This window comes from Stegodyphus dumicola, chromosome 7 (assembly GCF_044657685.1).
Source record: "Stegodyphus dumicola isolate Sdum_Otavi_A_Nest chromosome 7, ASM4465768v1".
Taxonomy (NCBI): Eukaryota; Metazoa; Arthropoda; class Arachnida; order Araneae; family Eresidae; genus Stegodyphus; species Stegodyphus dumicola.
The window spans coordinates 79854169-79873408 of record NC_140774.1 but is presented as its reverse complement, the minus strand read 5'-3'; the positions used below and the strand labels follow the sequence as shown (position 1 = coordinate 79873408).

Genomic DNA, 19240 nt, shown 5'->3' with positions numbered 1-19240 from the left:
CTCATTTGAGTACTACACAGGAACGACGTGACAGAATGTTGAAAGAACTTTTAACCAATTACAAAAATGCTACAAGTAATGATATTGAACAGTAACAACCATCTTTGTGAGTCCTGCCAGATAAAACAAATAGGTATTAAAAAGGGCACTGATGTGAAACTTATGTTGTCAAAACTTCATTGTTAGGTAGATCTTACCGATTCCCAGTCTCAGACAGACAGAAAATACAAATTTATTACACTGTATCAGGATTACCTCACTGTCTTTTTTTTTTTTTTTTTTTTTTACATATTTCAAAGAACAGTTTTTTTAATGGCACTTGTTCATTAATTTTTCAAAATAACATTTGTATTTTAGAGGAATGAACGCCTTTTAAATAATAGCCTTATCATAACCTTTTTTCATACTTTGCCTAAAGAGCATTTGTTTTTCTATAGAATGCCTAGGTAATATATACAATGCCTATGTAAAGTATGTAATAATTCTCTTATTTCATACTTTGCCTAAAATCATCCGGCATTATATACAATGCCTAGGCATTCTACAGAATGCCGACATTTCATACTTTGCCAGTAGCATATATATATATTTCATTTCAGAAAATATGTAAACAGCATTTCTTTCAGTATATTCATATTTTCTGAATGTGGCTCCAGATGCTCTCTCAGCTCATATAATCATATGACACTTAATTTTGGCAGTCTGAAGTATGCAGCTAGGACAATTTCTGGAAGAGTGAATGCATCTTCATGTTTTTAATAAATTTGTCATTAGACACCTGTGACTATCTTCTTCATTTAAATATGAAAAAATTACTGCCAAAAATACATACAGAGCTGTGTTCAACTTCATACTGCCAGCTGCACAAACCTGATTGATGACGTGGCCACCAATTTACCCACATTTTCTACCAACTCCATACTCACAGAATATGTCATGTTGGCTAAAGATGATTTTCACTAGTTGTTACATCTGACAGCCAACAACTTGAGAATGACTCTCGGGGCATGGAATAGGCATCCTGGATTTTAATGCTGTCTTTTGACAGTAGCAAATAAATTTACTAGAAATACCATTTCATTTTATTACTGTTGCACAGATATGCTATGATTATTACTGATCACAGGAATCATACTTCATACTAAAGATATTTATCAGTTATTTGTTTGATCATTTTCATGTAAGAAATCTTCAGCTCGGCTTTTTGAATTTGGTAGTTGATTGTAAACTAAAATTCTGTGTAACAGCTAAAAAATTTTCTTTTTTTATATATTCAGATCACTTTTTAATGTACCGTAATTTCCGGAAGAAACATTACAATGTTTATGTGTTTAAAACTTAAATTTTCAGCAGGTGCAGCGTTTCTACCCATGCAGCGCTTAGGTGCACTTAAAAAAATATTTCCTATGATGTCATTGTACATAATTTAGATAACTTTATCATTGTACCTAGCTTGGTGCTGTTCCTACGCAAAAGACCGCTCAAATGCTTTCTGCAAACTTTATTTTGTTTATATTCTTTGCCTTGAATGGACCATGTGCCTTATTCATCCTAAACAGAATATCAGGACAATAACATTCTTCCCTCTTTCAAATCATCATTCTCATCAGTTTGAATAGTCTCTCTTCTCTGTCAATGGATGAATCTTCCAAGACCCATCCTCTCTCCTCCCCTGCCTTTTACATTGTAAAACTTCTGCGATTTTTTTTAAAGGCAGAGATGACTTCACCTGCATTGCAATAATGAACTGATGTATTCCCCCTTCACCACAAATTTATTTTTCTTGATAGTTTTAAAGAAGGGAGCAGAAAATTTTTGAAAATGGCACTTAAACGGCATAAAAATTATACTGCTGGATTTAAGCTTTAGGTAATTTCATGTGCTTAACAAATTGAAAATAGAGCAGCAGCTCAAGAGTTTGAAGTGAATGAGAGATGCATTTGATGTTGGAGAATTGAAAAAGAAGAATTTATAAATTTGCCACAACAGAAATGAGCCAAAATAAGTGGTATTGTAAGGTGGCCGAATCTAGAGGACGACCTTGCAAACTGGATAAAAGAGCAATGAGGAAAGGGAATGGCAGTTTCGATTATAAAAATTTGCTTACAAGCAAAATTTATAGCAACACAAATGAACAGAAATGATTTTAAAGGAGGGCTTTGTTGGTGCAGCAGATTTGTGAAAAGAAAAAATATTTTTGTGTGAACTAGACCAACAGTCAGGCAACAATTACAGTGGACTGGCAGGATAAAAAAGCATCTTTTCTAAAATATGTGACAGATATTATTGACAAACAAAAACTTCCTCCATCACAAATAATAAATATGGACGAAATACCATTAGCTTTTGACTCTCCTGTAAACAGAATTGTTGATGAAACTGGTGCAAAAACTGTATCCATGCTTACGACAAGACGTCCATGCTTACGACGACATGAAAGAATGTCATTTACATGTGTGTTAGCTTGTGCCACAAACTTTGACAAGCTAAAGCCAATGCTCATTTTTAAAGAGAAAACTATTCCATAGGGAGATTTTCCTAATGACATAATTATTTGTGCAAATGAGAATGAATGGATGTGCGAATCAATCATGCATGAGTGGCTACAAAATGTTTGGCAGTGTCTTAAGGGATTACTTTTCCAACCAAACAGGTTGTTGATAATGGATTCCATGCATTTTCATTTATTTGAGTCAGTGAAAACCAGATGTCAAAAATTGTCTATGAACTTAGGAATAATTCCTGGTGGTTTGACAGAAATCTTAACAACCATTAGATTTCTCAGTTAATAAGTCCTTCAAACCTGAAGTATCGAAAGCAGTGGGAGTGTTGGATGAGTGAAGGATTGCATATGTATACCAAAAGCGGCAACTGTTGCATTGCAAAGTGGATAAGAAGTGTGTGGAAACTGGTGGAAGCATCATCAATAACATCAGGGTTCAAAGAAACTGAAATTGTATCCTCAGATAAAGAGACTGTAAACCAAGAAAATGAATGTGACGATCTGGAAGACTTAAACCATTTAGATCAAAATTTGCTAAATCTTTTTAATTCAGATAGTGAAGACTCAGATTTTGATGGCTTCATATGATGTACAGCTTGCTTTAATTCCTTTTGTAAGTAAAATTAATTTAAAATTTCCTTCTGTCATCCAAATTTAATATCTCGTTGTTGCGATATTTTTTATAATATAGTATCAGTATTACAAATATGGACAATAAGTATATTCGTGAACGTAAGTATATTTTCAAAATTTCTTACCTATAATTTATTTTTGAGTTATGGTTTCATTTCATGCATTTTTCTTAACTGATGTGTCATATATCAGGATATAGGTCAAGATTTTGCATACATAAGGTCCACGATGATGTCATGTGCAATTTAATTTATTGCGGTGTTTATGCTGATGCAGCGTTTCAGTGTAATTTTAGTTTTTATTTTCTGACATTTTTCTCGAGTGCGGCATTTACGCCGATGCAGCGTTTCTTTCGGAAATTATGGTAATTTTTTAAAGAAAATTTTATACTTAAATGCCTACTTTTATTATTTATCATATTAACTGCCAAGTTTGTTGAGTAATATATATTTCTGCTCAATAAATGAGGCAATAATGCAATACATAACCAACATTTTTTGTGTTTTACACATGCGTTGTTCTGCTTGAGAAAATAAATGCACTTAAATTTTACTGAATCTGTACAAGTTTGTTATTTTCTATAACCTAGAAGCTGTAATTTATATTTTGAAAGAATTTGCTCCTGGACCTTTAAGACTTTGTAGATGAAAGGCAGAGTTGTGATTATGTATATCCTGGATGCTGTACAGCTGCCAACTAATGTATTATAAGGTGTTTGGCTCCTCAGATGTAACAAGATGAGCAAGAGCTAGGCTAGGTGCTTTGACTTACTTTAAGAAATAATGCCATGGAGCAAATGTGAGAGTGAAAAAATCTTGACTTAATCACCCTAAAGAGGATCTTATTAAGAACAAAAATAAAGGCCCTTGCCTTTTGAAAAATCACTACTGAGTTTCAGAATAAGAGAATCAACATTAAGGGATGGAAAATTGGGAAAAAGTGATCTATTCAGGGTTGCCACGCTACCTGGAAAACCTGGAGAACCGGGAAAAGTCAGGGAATTCGAAAATTGACCAAAATATTCAGGGAAAAGTCAGGGAATTTAAGTATTTTTGTCAAAATCTGGAAAAGTCAGGGAAGTTCATACAACGATCCAGCCAAAAAAAGCGATTTTTGCGCCGACGTCGGAAGAGGTAACGTTTTTGGCGAATTATGTATCACGTGAGTGTCATTCGGGTAGCTGGCATAGAGCCAATTTTCGCAGCTCCAATTTGATTGTCTTTTAGGAAAGGCAAAGCAACTTTTGGTTTCCAATATTCTCGAGAATCGCATGTGCAGTGCATGAACTAAAGAAAGTACCTGTTCTCGTATAAAACGAAATGGGTTTAATCCTAGTATACGGTACCATGGAGGTTAGAATCAAAGAATATGTATTGTAAAGAAGGAAAACCTCTCTGCAACAGACGTGGCTGTCGCTCCGTTCCATCATAGAGGGAAAACAGCTGTGCATGTCTGATATATCTGTTGCCAAAGCTCGAAACCGGTGTCGAAGTTCGAAGGTCACGTTATCAAGAGTTCATAAAATGAATATCGTTTAAAATTTCTTTAACCACATGCGCTAAAAAGACGTGCCACGCACGTCAAGATGCTTTTGTCTCAAACCGCGAGCGACGTGAACACGTCGATAAGCATTTATCGCAAAAATGAAAATAACGTGGTGCACACGTCGCCTAACAACGAGATTGTTTATTTCTCGAGTTACAGCTCTGGATTGCACTCGCAGATGCGGAGCGGCGTAAATAAGACACTTTACCGCTTGTTATATTGTAGCGCACGGCACCGCAACCGTGAAGTTTAGTCTTAGCGCAAGTGGTTAAACTCTAAAGGAAAAGAAAATATTTTTTGGCGCAAGTAAATTAATTCATGGATTAGTTATTTTCAGGGGAAAAAAAAAAAAAAAAACTACGAAAATCCGTTTTTAAAATTATTGCGAAAAATCCAAGAAGAAACGTCCTTTGATACGAGGGCTATCCAGCAGAAAGTAGATTACGTTTTGGAATAAAAAAATAAACAAAGTATAGGAAACAAATTTTATTATATACAGATGAAAGCCACACTCAAATACTACTTTTCTACATAGTCACCATACAAATTAAGGCATTTATCGTAGCGATGTACAAGCTTGGAAATTCCTTCGTCGAAAAATTCGGCCGCCTGCGCCTTCAACCACTTCGTTACCTCTTCTTGCAGCTGTGCGTCGTCATCAAAACGCTGCATAGCCAGCCACTTCTTCATTGCTGGGAATAGGTGGAAGTCGCTCGGTGCCAGGTCGGGACTGTACGGCGGATGAGGAAACAACTCCCACTTAAAAGATTCAAGAACTTTACGAGTGACATTTACCGTGTGGGGCCGGGCGTTGTCGTGAATCAACAAGATCTTAGAGCTCAACATTCCTCTGCGCTTGTTTTGAATTGCTCTTCTGAGTTTGGCAATACCTTTGAGAGTTTATTGTAGTGCCTCTTTCCAGGAAGTCCACCAAAATTACACCTTTTCTGTCCCAAAAAACAGTCGCCATCATCTTCCTTGCCGACATTGCTTGCATGCATTTCTTGGGTTTTTGGGGAGAACTTGTGTGCCCCCACTGCATTGATTGCAATTTCGTTTCACAGTTCACATGTTTCACCCATGTTTCGTCACCAGTAACGATGCGATCCAGTAAAGAGTCACCATCCTTATGGTAAGCGTCCAAAAAGTTCAACGCTGCAGCCATTCGCTGATTTTTGTGGTCCTCTGTCAAGATTTTTGGAATCCATCTTGCACAAAACTTGTGGCAACCAAGCTTTTCGCTGATGATTTCGTGCAACAAACTTCGCGAAATTTGTGGAAAACTCAAAGAAAGTTCCGTTATTGTGAAATTTCGATTTTCACGGACTTTAGCATCGACTTTTTCGAGAAGTTCGGCGGTCACTATGCTGGGTCTCCCACTTCGATCTTCGTCGTGAACATTGGTTCGGCCATTTTGAAATCTTATGACCCACTGACGCACTCCACCTTCAGTGATAATGTTGTCCCTATACACTTCACGAAGCTGCCGATAGATTTCTATCGGTTTACAGTTTTTTGCAGTCAGAAACCTTATTACTGAGCGCAGCTCGCGGGATTTTCAATTAACGCAGACATTTCAAACCGTCACAGTATCTGAACGGAGCACAGCACGAACCGCTCACTAGCACGGCTAGATGCAGACTGAGCTGCACAACGCTCTGACCCCAAGATGGCCGCGCTAGCCCCGCCCCTAGCGGACACAGACGGAAACGTAATCTACTTCCTGGATGGCCCTCGTAAAACGTTTCTTCTTGGATTTTTCGCAATAATTTAAAAACGGATTTTCGTAGTTTTCTTTTTGTCAAAAAGCGTTTCTTCTTAACACGTGTTTCTCAATTTCCTGTACACATCGCGGAGAGGGAAATTCTGGCCGCCAGGTTCCGTCGCCAAATCCCTTGGCAAATTTTCCCTCCGCAATCTAGCGGCGTAATAGCATTTTACTTGTATGGAACCTTTTCTTCTTTACATAGACGTTCTTTGGTTAGAATAATAATGGGATTTGGCGACATCTTGATGCGCAGTAAACGGGTCATTTTGGTCTTGGCGACAATTTTCAAAATCGTGCCAAAGCCTTACCCTATACTAGAATTTTACCGCAAAATCTTTTTAAACCCTTTTTTTTTTTTTTTTTTAAATAAATACCTTGCCATTTTTCAGTAAAATAAAAAAATAGTAATCAGTCATCTAGGCTAGCCATGTAATATAACTATATTCGCTAAAATATCGTTGATTATTCTAATTCAATTTTTAAGTAATTATTTTTATGTTATTCATATAATTTAATGTCGCTTCTTCCCTCTAAATTTATTTATTATTAGTAAATAATATTTCCAAATTTCAGGAAATTTTCTCTGGCATAATCCTGAAATTAATTATAGCAGTATGATGACATACCAAATTTAATGCACATATTTTTTCCTAATGTATGCTGCGAAATAAATATAAAATACCTCAATTTATTAAAATAGATTTCTTTCTTCGTTTAGCTGCAGAATGTCTGCAAAAAAAGCCTTATTTTATTCCAGATTGGGAAGATTCTAATTTCAATCTTCAGTGGAGAAAACAGCAACTATTATAATTATATTTGTGTTTTCAAGTGTTAAGGTGCCTTTTAAGAACATACCTCACGCAAATTAAATTTACCTAAAATCTAACCTAACTATTTAGCATTGCATTGTGATTTATAAGGACCGGATTAGCCTTGTGTTGAACTGGTGATGATCATGAGTAATAATTAAATAAAACATACATTTGTTATCCAATATATATATCTTAAATTTTATTAAGTTTCTTAAGTGGAAAACTAAACAAAATTATCGAACAAGGTATACCAAGAATAGTTAAGAATAAATGTCCTCTGGGATTTATTAAATAATTAAGTGAATTTGCTACACAATACAAGTAATACCATAATTAATTTACCTCTTAGTACAGCCAACGTACATTACGTGGATAGACTGGAATTTTCTTGAAACACACCTGGAAAACCTGGAAAAGTCAGGGAATTTCATTCTCCTGTTTGAGTGGCAACCCTGTCTATTTCATTTCTGAAAATTTTAATTGCTCATAAAAAGGCTGGGGATTTCAATAAATTTAATGTATTGTAAATTTTCTGAATCTTTTCATTCATTTATAAAAATCTGATGTGTACACCACATGACTTCCTTGTATGGAATATTAAATTATATGTATTTTTTGCTGCATTTCATTTAAAACTATTTCCTTGAATTTCATTAGAGATGAATTTCTCATTCAGTTAATTCAGTTCTCTCAAGACAAAAATGCATAAAACCTCAAAATATCTTCATTAAAAATTGAAAAACCAAATACCAAAATAAAACACCAAATACACTTAAAACAATTTAAAAATTAGAGTTTATACCCAAAAGCAAGCAATTCAGCCAGCAGGCAAGAAGGCAGATTATTAGTGCACAAAACTGAAAGTTTACTTTTGGTTCCACTGAAGGTGAAGAACTGACTTCATTCACTATTCTGCTAAGTTTCAAATGTAAACAAATATGGCTGCTATGATAAAAAAAAAATAGGCTTAGCTGCACGTAATCAACTTTTAAATTGTTGATAATTCTACAACTATTGCATGTAGCTTAATTAAAAGCATAAAAACCATAAATGGAAGATAAGAACTATATAATTCAATCATTTTTAAAGCAAAAAATGCACAATTTACCAATATATAAGAATTTTTTAAAAAAGGAGCTCGCAGAACCGAGTAACAGAGTGGGTATATATACTTTTGGTACAACCCATTGCAGCCAAAAAAGAAGGTGCACAACTGCATGTTATAGCAGTCCTATATACCAAATTGCAACATTCTAAGGCTACTCACTTTTGTGTTATGCAAGGTGCATACAGACATACATACCTACCTACAGACATCACGAGAAAAATCTCTTCTGAATCTATTTTAAATCCTTTTTGCCAACTGTTTTGGGAAAAGGTGTGCTTTATTCTGTCCTTACATACAGATGTCATGCAAAAACATCATTAAATTGCATTTGGTAGCTTCAAAAGGGATATTTTTGTTGAATTATGACACCCAAAAATTTTTGCGATCACATACTTCCTTTAACTCGTATGAGAAAGAAATAAAAGTATTTATTGTAAGGCAGTGAAATAAAATAAAAGTAAACACTTTTATTATTACTGTATGTTTCAATTTTATATTTATACTAAAATGCTTATATATTACATTAATGTTAACTATTGTCTAGAAAATTCCAACACCAAATCTTCTGACTGACAGTGAAGATATGTTTAGTGGATTTGATGTACCTGCGGATAGCAGCAAAACATTAAATGTGATAAGTAAAGTAAGTTTTAAAGCAAATTGCATCTTTGCATTCACTTTTATGATAAAAACATCATTATATTCTTTTTGTTCAGTTTTGTGTTGATCATAATGCTATTTAGAGATTGTAGAGGGATGATTTGAATTTGTGATTAAGACTTTGTGACCACTTCTATATTTTAAGAATGCATTCACCAGAATGATATAGCTGGCATACTATAAATTGAGAATGTTATTTAAGGGCTTCTAATGATAATGGGGGATACTTTTTCAAATGCATGTCATGTACAAGCAATGAGAAATGCTGCTGATTTAAATGACTAGGGTAAAGCCCAAATTTTGGTGGTTCAAAGACTAGGAACTTGTATTTTTGGAATGGCATTGCTTATTGAGCATTCATGAGCTGCCATTTTTAATATCCATGAAAAGTGAAAGAAAATATTGAAATTGGTAGTAGATAAAGGCATTTAACATCTTAACACTGATCAATGAATGCAAACATCAGACACTGCTCTTCTTAAGACAAATAGGTGAGTACTGATGGCTTGTAGTTTATGTTCAAATTTCAAGTATACCTGAGCACATAGTACATCAGATTCTATTGAATATATGACTTTGATTACCCAGTATCATTTATAACTACACTGGGCTCATTAATTCGTTATTGGACCCTGCAACACTGAAAATGAGTTATCTGGTTGGATGAATTATACACTAAAGAGCCAAAACGGTATGACCACCTATTCAAAAACGTGTTGTGCCAGCTTTGGCCTGCTAAACAGCTCCAACTCGCCTCATCGTGGATTCCACAAGTTCTTAGTAGATGACTAAAGATAGGTTGTACTAAATGTCTAAGCAACGGTCAGGCAAAGTCAAGATATTTCATCATGATGATGTTTGAGATTTGAGTTCCACTCTGTCGGATTAAGATTTGACGAGTTAGGTGGCAGAACATTAATTGCAATTCATCCTTATGTTTCTCCAACCACTCGCACACAATTTCAGCCTTTTGATATGGGGCATTGTCCTGCTGGAAGATTGCATTTCCAGTTGGGAAGACAGATGCCATATAAGGATAGAACTAATCTGCAGTTAAGTGCAGATAGTCCGCAGCTTTCATGGTCTGTTCTACCATAACTAAGAGTCCCAGAGTCACCCATGAGAATGTTCCTTAAAGCGTAATGCCACCACCACCAGCTTGTTTTGACCTGCTGTAGTTGGGGATAAGCAACTGTTTACCTGGAAGATGGCATATCCTGACACGACCATAGACGTGTTGAAAGAGAAATTGTGATTCATCCAACCAGACAACTGTCTTCCACTTATCCAAGGTCAGTCTCGATGTTCCCAGGCTTAATGTAAGCATAGTTGACAATGACGCTTGATCAACAGAGGCATATGAGTAGGATGTTAAATGTGCAGTCTCATATCTAAGAGTGTCCACTGAACTGTGTGTTCCAAAACACTTGCACTTGGATGTGCATTGTATTGGGCTGTCAGCTGAACCACTTACTGGTCCCAGTTTTGTTTTACCAAGAGGTCTTCAACGTCCTTTTTTCTTTGATGATGTATGGATGTCCAATACCTTGGCATCTGCTGCTGGTTTCACTGTCATTTATCCACTCTGCATGAATACTAGCAATGGCAGATTGTTAGTATTCCTACCATTCATTGCAGTTTTGGAGATACTCGTTCTGAGTCTTCTGGCCATTACAATCTGCCGTCTAACAAATTTGCTTAGATCAGCAGCCTTTTCCATCACTCCTAGATGTAGTTGTAAGAATGATTCCTCACCATGCCTTTTTTTTTTTGTCACGATTAGTACATAGAGAATTATGTGCTGTGTTCTGGCAGTCATAATGTAATTGCTACGAGGAGCGCTGAAAGTAAAGAAATGCATGAGCTGGGCGGGGCAGGAAAGCTAAAGTGTAGAAGGGGGAGTGTGACCAACGTCACATGAGCACTAGATGATATCTGAATGGTGCAGTTCATTATGTTGAAAATACTGTTGCGTTTTTTAATCTTCTGACACCAGTTGTTACGTTATTTTCTTCCTTCACGTTCGTACAGGGTTCGTGTGGATTTGGAGTGAATAACGATGACACTACTTGATGAAGTATCGAAACACACTTTATTTAGCCAATATTAATCAGGACAGCTCCAAATTCACGTTTACAGTCATCGAACTGTTATAAACAAGCTGACACGTTCAGCGACACAGCCTTCACACTGTCAGGCAATAACGGTGGGGACAGCTTCACTGCAAAGCATCAGAGTACAGCTCTTGACTTTGCTTGGTCGTTCTTGGAACTCCACGTACTCTTGAGACTCTCCACGCTACAACTTACGATGCACTCGACGACACACAGAGCACAGCTCCCGACTCTTCGGTTCAGTTGTTCCCGGAGCTCAACACGCTCTCTCAACGATGCACTAACCGTGAAAGAACATTAAGAGGCTCCTTCGATGCACTCGACAACCCACTCGGCACTCACTGGCTGGCTGTCAACTCGATCGTCTCCGCACGCACTAACTAGATGAGACATACTCACACTCGCCCTGTCGACGAGGCACATACTCACACTCGCCCTGTCTGACTGCGGACCAGCAGGGTTTAGATAGCTTTCGGCTTGTGTTCAAGAACATTCTGGGCTAAACCTGTAAGAATTCGTTCCAGAAGGTTCTCCATCCGTCCATGGCATGTCGCCAAATGGGCGATTTCTCACCAAATGTGACAACCCTGTCTTTTTTGCCATTTTATGGTAAACCTAAACCGGCTTTGCGGCAAAGCCATCTTACCGCATTTCGTAACAATACGATAAAATACAAGAGAGAATATAAGATTATATGCAAAATAATAAAACATAAAGTAAAGTTCTTGATTAGATAATCACTGTTTACATATGTGCAAAGTCTCAGGAAAGCATTATAAGCTGGAAAAATTAGTAGTAAGTCATAAGGCACAGGTCACTTCTGGCTCTGGTGAATGCTGCTTCATTTCTTTAAGTTAGAATTTGTGGTGCTACTTTGGTAGACGGTTGCAGGTTGCATGGATTTTGGCGAGCAATACGACTTATGGTAAACCCATTGCTAAACAAGTTATTTATGGTAACCGATACTTTGCTGTCATTTTATTTTTTGAATAATGCATTTTATTATGCATAAATTCCATGTTTTAAATATTATTTATGTCTTCTAAATATTAAAAATCAATTTAATTTTGCATTTTTATTTTAAATAAAAATTTTATTGTTTATGATATTTTATGTTGTGGATGATGTAATGAATGATGTCACCTTACTTTAAAAGTAATTGGTTTTAATATTTATAAATTTAATCTAATGTTTTAAACATTATTTATGCCTGTGAAATATAAAAATACAATTTAATTTTGCATTTTTTAAATGATTTTTATTATGTATGATTATTTAAATAATTTTAATTCTATCCACGATGTAATCAGCTCCCTGATTGTTTATAGAATATTTGTGCATTAACAAGTTGTAATCAGCTCCCTGATTGGTTATTGAATATTTGTGCATTACAGCACCATTTTAAAATTTTATTATTCATCTCTTCAAATTCCTTAATTGCATTTTTCAAATTTTTTTCCTTAGATTACATTTTTAAAATTATATTACATTTTTCACATTTTTTTCATTGATATCTAAATTATGATTTCGATTTGTTTTGTGGTATTTATCAATATACGACAGGTTAAATACTAAAAAAAATGTAAGTACATATTTTTCTTTAACTTTATAATTGTATACTCCACTTTTTATTAAAAAATGTATGTACTGTTTTCATAAACTTCCGAGATGCTTATTGCCACATATGTTTTAATGTTAAATAATTATATCACCGCGGCGCGCAATGAATTGGAAGTTGATCTATCAGCACTATCCTTATCTTCAGGGCAGATGTTTTTATTTTATTTGGCTTATAATTCCTTACTAAATGTAGTAGTTCATCTCGATGTACTCCGTCTTTGATATGATTTAAATCAAATTTCTCATCATTATAATTCGCTTCCGATAGTGAAGAAAGTGACACAGAGGTCAATTGAGAAAACGAAAAAATTTCAATTGACAAATTAGTCGGTATTCTCGACACAGCAATTATAGGACTTGAACAACGGAACTTTGTAACTGAAGAAGAAATTATGTCTGTTTATAGAATTAAAGAGAAAGTATTATCACATAAAACGAAGCAACTTAAACAACTTACATTGAAAGAAATGTTTAATAAAGTAAAGAAATAAATATTAAGTTTTTTTATTTTTTTGTAAATTTTGATACCCTTTAGATCATAATTGTTCTTTATTTCATGAATTACGGTTTCGTATTTTTAATTTTATAATTTCTGCATGCCATCTTACCAGATTTAAACTGATGATCTATAATCCGGAAAAATTGATAATCCGGAATCGCCGAAGTCCCGTCGAGTCCGGATTAAAGACTTTTGACTGTATATACAAAAAATATTATTGATATATGTAAATCCTAATCCCAAAATCGCACAGGGGGTTTTATTGTCTGTCCTATATGCAACTGTTTTGCAGGAAACATGTTAATTTTAGGAGGTAAGTCTGTTGGAGGTTTCACAGGTTGTCTTATTGACGTTGTTGGTTGCTTTGTAGTAACGTCTGGTGTTTGCAAGAAATATGCAGGCTTTAATCGATCAATAGACACTGTGAAACCTCCAACATACTTACCTCCTAAAATTAACAAATTTCCTGCAAAACAGTCGCATATAGGACGGACAATAAAACCCCTTGTGCGATTTCGGTATTAGCATTTACATGTATCAATAATATTTTTTGTAAATAGTGTGTTTTAAAGGTAATAATATGCTCTACCATAACTTAGTTACTGGGAAGGGAGTACTGTTGTGGCTTGAACTTATACAGAAACTTTAAATACTGATTAATATTGTTTGATTTTTGTTGTTTTGAGAATAGCAACAAAAAGATTAGACTAGAAGAGAACACGCTAATGTGACAATCAAAATCGTAAAAACAACCTTGTATTTAGCGTAAGTATATTGAAACACTCAATCGATTTCGAGGGCAGCTAAAGGTCCCTCCTCACCAGGAGAAAGAAATACCTAGAAAGAGGAAAAATAAAGGGGAAGGAGTCTCAGAAACACGTGTTCCTTATCAGTACTGCACGTGGTTATAACCGGATTTTTAATCAGAGTTACACTTGCCGCCCCTTTTTTTACTGAGCCAGGCTATCTGATCAAACATGTAACACAAAGGACAAGAAAAATTAGCGAAGTTAAAAATAGGGAGCGAGGGGCAACTGCACCTTCACGCTCAAAATTTGAACTTCGAATAATGGAAAGCAACCACTGAACGGATTTTTATTCCCTCAGGTAGTACCAAACGCGAGGAGGTAACGCCATCTATCGGCAAAAATAAATGAATTAAGAAAGTATAATTTTAAAGGCATTAGGAAGGACTGGATTGGACTTCAAATCATTAACTAAACATGTTAAATCTTTGTGAATATGAAAAGCCTCAAGAAAATCCAATTCACCTATGGAAGAAGCCTTTTGGATAATTTTTGCAGACCCAAAGTCAAAATTATGGTTAAATGTCCAACTATGATACGCTATTGAAGACTTGTTAATTTCGCCTTTTCTGAGATAAGATTCATGTTCCTTGATACGAAACTTCAACGCTCTTTCTGTTTGGCCAAACAAAAGTTTGGCGCGTTTGGTACTACCAGAGGGAATAAAAATCCGTTCAGTGGTTGCTTTCCATTATTCGAAGTTCAGATTTTGAGCGTGAAGGTGCAGTTCCCCCTCGCTCCCAATTTTTAACTTCGCTAATTTTTCTTGTCCTTTGTGTTACATGTTTGATCAGATAGCTTGGCTCAGTAAAAGTAGGCAGCCAGTGTAACTCTGATTAAAAATCCGGTTTTAACCACGTGCAGTACCGATAAGGACCACGTGTTTCTGAGACTCCTTCCCCTTTATTTTTTTTCTTTCTAGGTATTTCTTTCTCCTGGTGAGGAGGGACCTTTAGCTGCCCTCGAAATCGATTGAGTGTTTCAATATATTTACGCTAAGTACAAGGTTGTTTTTACGATTTTGAACAAAAAGATTATTCAATTTTGTTGTTCTGGTGATTGAATTTTCATTAACAGTTCTGTAGTTGAGCAATTACTAGCTGTTGATACACCACAAATCTCTTTAGAATGCATCATATCTGAAATTATAGCCATGATCGCCAACTTGTAATTCTTCATCACTAAATCGTAATTCTTCATCACTAACAAGTATTATATTACACATACAATCCAGCGATTTCTCTAACCATAACATTTTATTTAAATTTTTGGACACATCTGATGTTGCAACAAATTTTAATTTTTGTAATAATTGACTGGTTTTCAAGTTGCTTAAATCGATTCCTGTAAGAAAATTTTTAATTCTAGTACTTTCGCTTTCCTTAAATAAATCCAGAAGCCTTGTTTTGTATTCTGGATATTTAGTAGCGGAATTAGTTACGATATCCCATATGTTCTCAACATATTTGGGTTCTAACTGTTATACTAAGTAGTTAAATTTCATTTCTTCCGAAGCAATTCCATATATCTTAAACTGAGCCTCAACTTGAAAAACGGTACTACTTTGGTAGACGGTTGCACGGATTTTTGGCGATTTACTTTGGTGCAATTGTTGGTGCAGTTTTTACAATCGTCGGCCATCTTGAAATACGCCGTTTTTACGTTATTTTCCGCATAGTAAAGTATTCGAAACTTTAAAAAAATAAATATCGTTAAAAATAATAGATTAATTTTTTTGTTGGAAACGTTGTTTTTTAAGATGGCAAGCAAATGTAAATAAATACATTTACAAGTATAAAATACTAAAGAAAGGTTAAAGTATTACTTTCATATAGCACAGAAATAGAATAAAAATACCGCCATAAAAACATTGCGCCAACATTTAATTGGATTAAAATATTACGTAAATTGAATATCGAATTAAAAACTATCATACCAACATTTCAAAGAATTAAAATATTACTTAAATTAAATGCTTTAAAATAAGTAAATAAGAATGCTTCTAAGCGTTCTTATTTACTTAATAAGTAAATTTTAAAATCCAAAAATTGAGCAACTTGATATTAAGATATTGTCATAATATTTTGGCTTATCACTGTATATCAAGCAAGGTATTAATTACACACGATAAGATCTCTGATCTTATGTGATTCTGGATATTAATAAAAAATTTCCAGAATAACTGTAACAGCACAGATTACAGTCAGATAGCATGGAAGTGACTCAGTAAGATGTTGGATGCCTGTTATAACTATCTGGAATCTTGCAGACTGTAATGCATTTAACCCTTTGTGGCTCAGTGTTCCACTACATGGAACACCCAAATTGAATCCCTTCTGAAACCTTTAAATTCAACTGTAAATAGATAAAAATGCCTTTATAATATACTTTGAACTTTTCTTTTTAAACAGTAGATAGCAGCATATCACAAGAAGACACAGAATTTTCATTTATTATATGTTATTAAAATCCACTTTTTTCAAGTAATTTTCTCTATTTTTTTAATGATATAAAAAATTTTATTTCGAAAAAAAATTAGGCATAATTTTGCTGGCTGTACTCCAAATTATTTGTTCTATATTTTTTGAAATCTTTCATACAAAAACCATGCACAGAATCATTGAATAAAACCGGGTGTTCCATTAGGGAGAACAATGCGCCTTTAGCGATCTCATGCTGTTACGAATCAGAACATCTGTGCTTACGAGAGAACATCCGTTGTTTACGTTTGGGGGGGGATGAATTCAAACAAAGCAGTATTGAGGGGTGAGCTGTGTTTTATATGAAAGCCTTAATATTGGCATCTCGAATTTTTTGGGAGTAGTTTTTAGGCAGGAATTGTATTAGTAGCTTGACTCATCTTTACTTAGACCTGCGCGAATTTTTTGCTGTTGCTTTTTAGTTTCATTCCCGTTTATTTTCAATAATTGTGTAGATATTTTTCGTGTATGTATATATTATAGGCTTATTTTTCTTTATTGTTAATATTAATCGTAGTTAATTATTTTAATCTTAGTTGGTTTGTGCTTCCATCAAAAAGGTGTGACTTGCTTTGAACAATTTCACGAAGCTAAGAAATAGGAAAATTTGTAAATATTTTTGTATATAGAACTTGTGTATATATCTCATTTATCCGTATATATTCAAGAATATTGTGTATATCCAGGAAACCATGTAACAGCCATAATACAGGGTTTTTTCATTCTTATACGAACGCTTCTACTCATTTTTGTGCTTCACTGCAATGCTCGCTTAGTCTCACTTTTAAAAGCTTTGGCGGCGCAGTGCTTCACCTCATGGAACACCCACATAATAAAATGGTAAGTGCAATTTTTACAAAATTTTACCTGTATACTCCTTTAGGAATGAATAGACTGCATACAACTATTTTTGTTGAAATTCCGATGTTAACGTATAGTGCGCTGCAAAGGGTTAACAGCTGTTGTTGAGCAGTTTTGTGGTTTTTCCTATGTGTACCATTAATATGAACCAGATTCTCACAGGAAACCTTTCATGAAGGTTACCCTTTCACTAAATTGGTAATCCTTGCTTGCTTTGCCATAAGTGATTAAAGAATGACATTACCCATTATATGATATGTAGTTTCTTTCTTGGGGGAGGGGGATGGAATATATTTTGTTTTATTCAGAGAGAATGTGTACATATATTTTTTATAATTTTTTTAAACTTTGTTATAGGACAGAGCTAAAATTACTGCAAAGCGAAGGAAGCCAACAAAAAAAGGGCGTTTAGCAGCACTGGAGAGTAGTGACAAAGAAAATATTAATACAAACTCTACTTTAACTGATTCTGAGGATATAAAGTCTTCAAAAGATGACCTATTTTCTGACAGTAAAGATAAAACATCATCCTCTGAAAGAACTTCACCCATAAGTTACAAGATTCAAGAAAAGAAAAAGATGAACCTTATGTCCCAGCTAATAAATGAAGTTGCTACTACAAAGATTGGCAAAAGGCACTCACCAGATAAAGTAGATAATATTGTTGAAACATCAAAGAGAGATCAAACAGAAAAAGATGACTTTTCTTTTCTATCTCCAGTAAGAGATAGTTTTGATTCTAGCTTTGCTTCTAAGACGAAAGAAAACGAGTCAAATGTCTTAAATCTAGAATCAGAAGATGAAGATTTTTTTGCTGGGCCATCATTTAAAAGTAAGTCTTTTTACTTTAATACAAAATTTTAATTGTCAAGTGTATTTTACTTATTTATTGAGAAATGGAAATATGCGTATTGATTTCAAAATTCTTAAGGTAGCCAATAAATTTTAGAGATACAAAGTAATTTACATAATTTTTATCACAAATATTTCTGTCTTTACTGAGAGAGCACACACAAATTATCTATCTAAATTGAAAATCAGTGTTTAAAAACGTTATAACTAAAAGATGAAAATGAGTAAATTGTGATATCTTAAAATACAGGTTGAAAATTTTTATGATTTCAACATATAATTATTTTCTAAGAATTAATTTTTGAAGTGTTGTATGATAAACCTATCATAAAATAATAATGGAATTGGTTTGTCTTAACATTAATGTAATCTTTAATAACCTTTGGAATTTTTAAATAAGTCCTTTAAATGATATTGTTTAATATTAAGAGGAAAGTGCTTCTTTTCTGTTTCCAGTTAAAGATAGTTTTGATTCTGGCGTTCCGTCTAAGAAGAAAGATGATGACGAGATAAATGTCTTAAATGTAGAATCAACCGATAATGATGATTTTTTTGCTGAACCGTCATTTAAAAGTAAGTCAAACTGTAAAAATAACTTACTTTAAATACAAAATTTACTTGTAAGTAAATGAAATTGTGAAGTATTTTTAATAACTTATCTGAAAATAGAAATATGCTTATTAATTAAAAACATTTTAAGGGAAGCAATGAATTTTCAGGATCCAAAATAATTTGTCATTTTTTCTATGAACACTTCAATTTATCTTCTTCCCCAGGGAAGCATGCATGTAACTAATTATCCATCACAGTTGAAAATCAGTATTTTAGATCATCATAATATACAAGATGCACACAAAAAGTAAGCAGACAATTTCTTATAAATAAGAAAAAGATTATTAACCTTAAAATAAATTTATGTTTTTCAAAATAACCACCAGAGGAATCTATACAATTTTCAAGCATTTCTTCAGGTCATCGA

General features: G+C 34.2%; 1 protein-coding gene across 2 annotated transcripts in view; it reads left to right on the top strand.

Annotated features, from left to right (window-relative positions):
- The window catches only part of LOC118182188 (uncharacterized), a 134379-nt gene that overhangs the window by 96569 nt on the left and 18570 nt on the right, over nucleotides 1-19240 (top strand). For both annotated transcript variants that reach the window (XM_035351505.2, XM_035351507.2), the window contains exons 22-24: nucleotides 8914-9012; nucleotides 17767-18241; nucleotides 18718-18834. In XM_035351505.2, the coding sequence (XP_035207396.1) occupies nucleotides 8914-9012; nucleotides 17767-18241; nucleotides 18718-18834 (691 nt within the window). The remainder of the gene's footprint in view (nucleotides 1-8913; nucleotides 9013-17766; nucleotides 18242-18717; nucleotides 18835-19240) is intronic.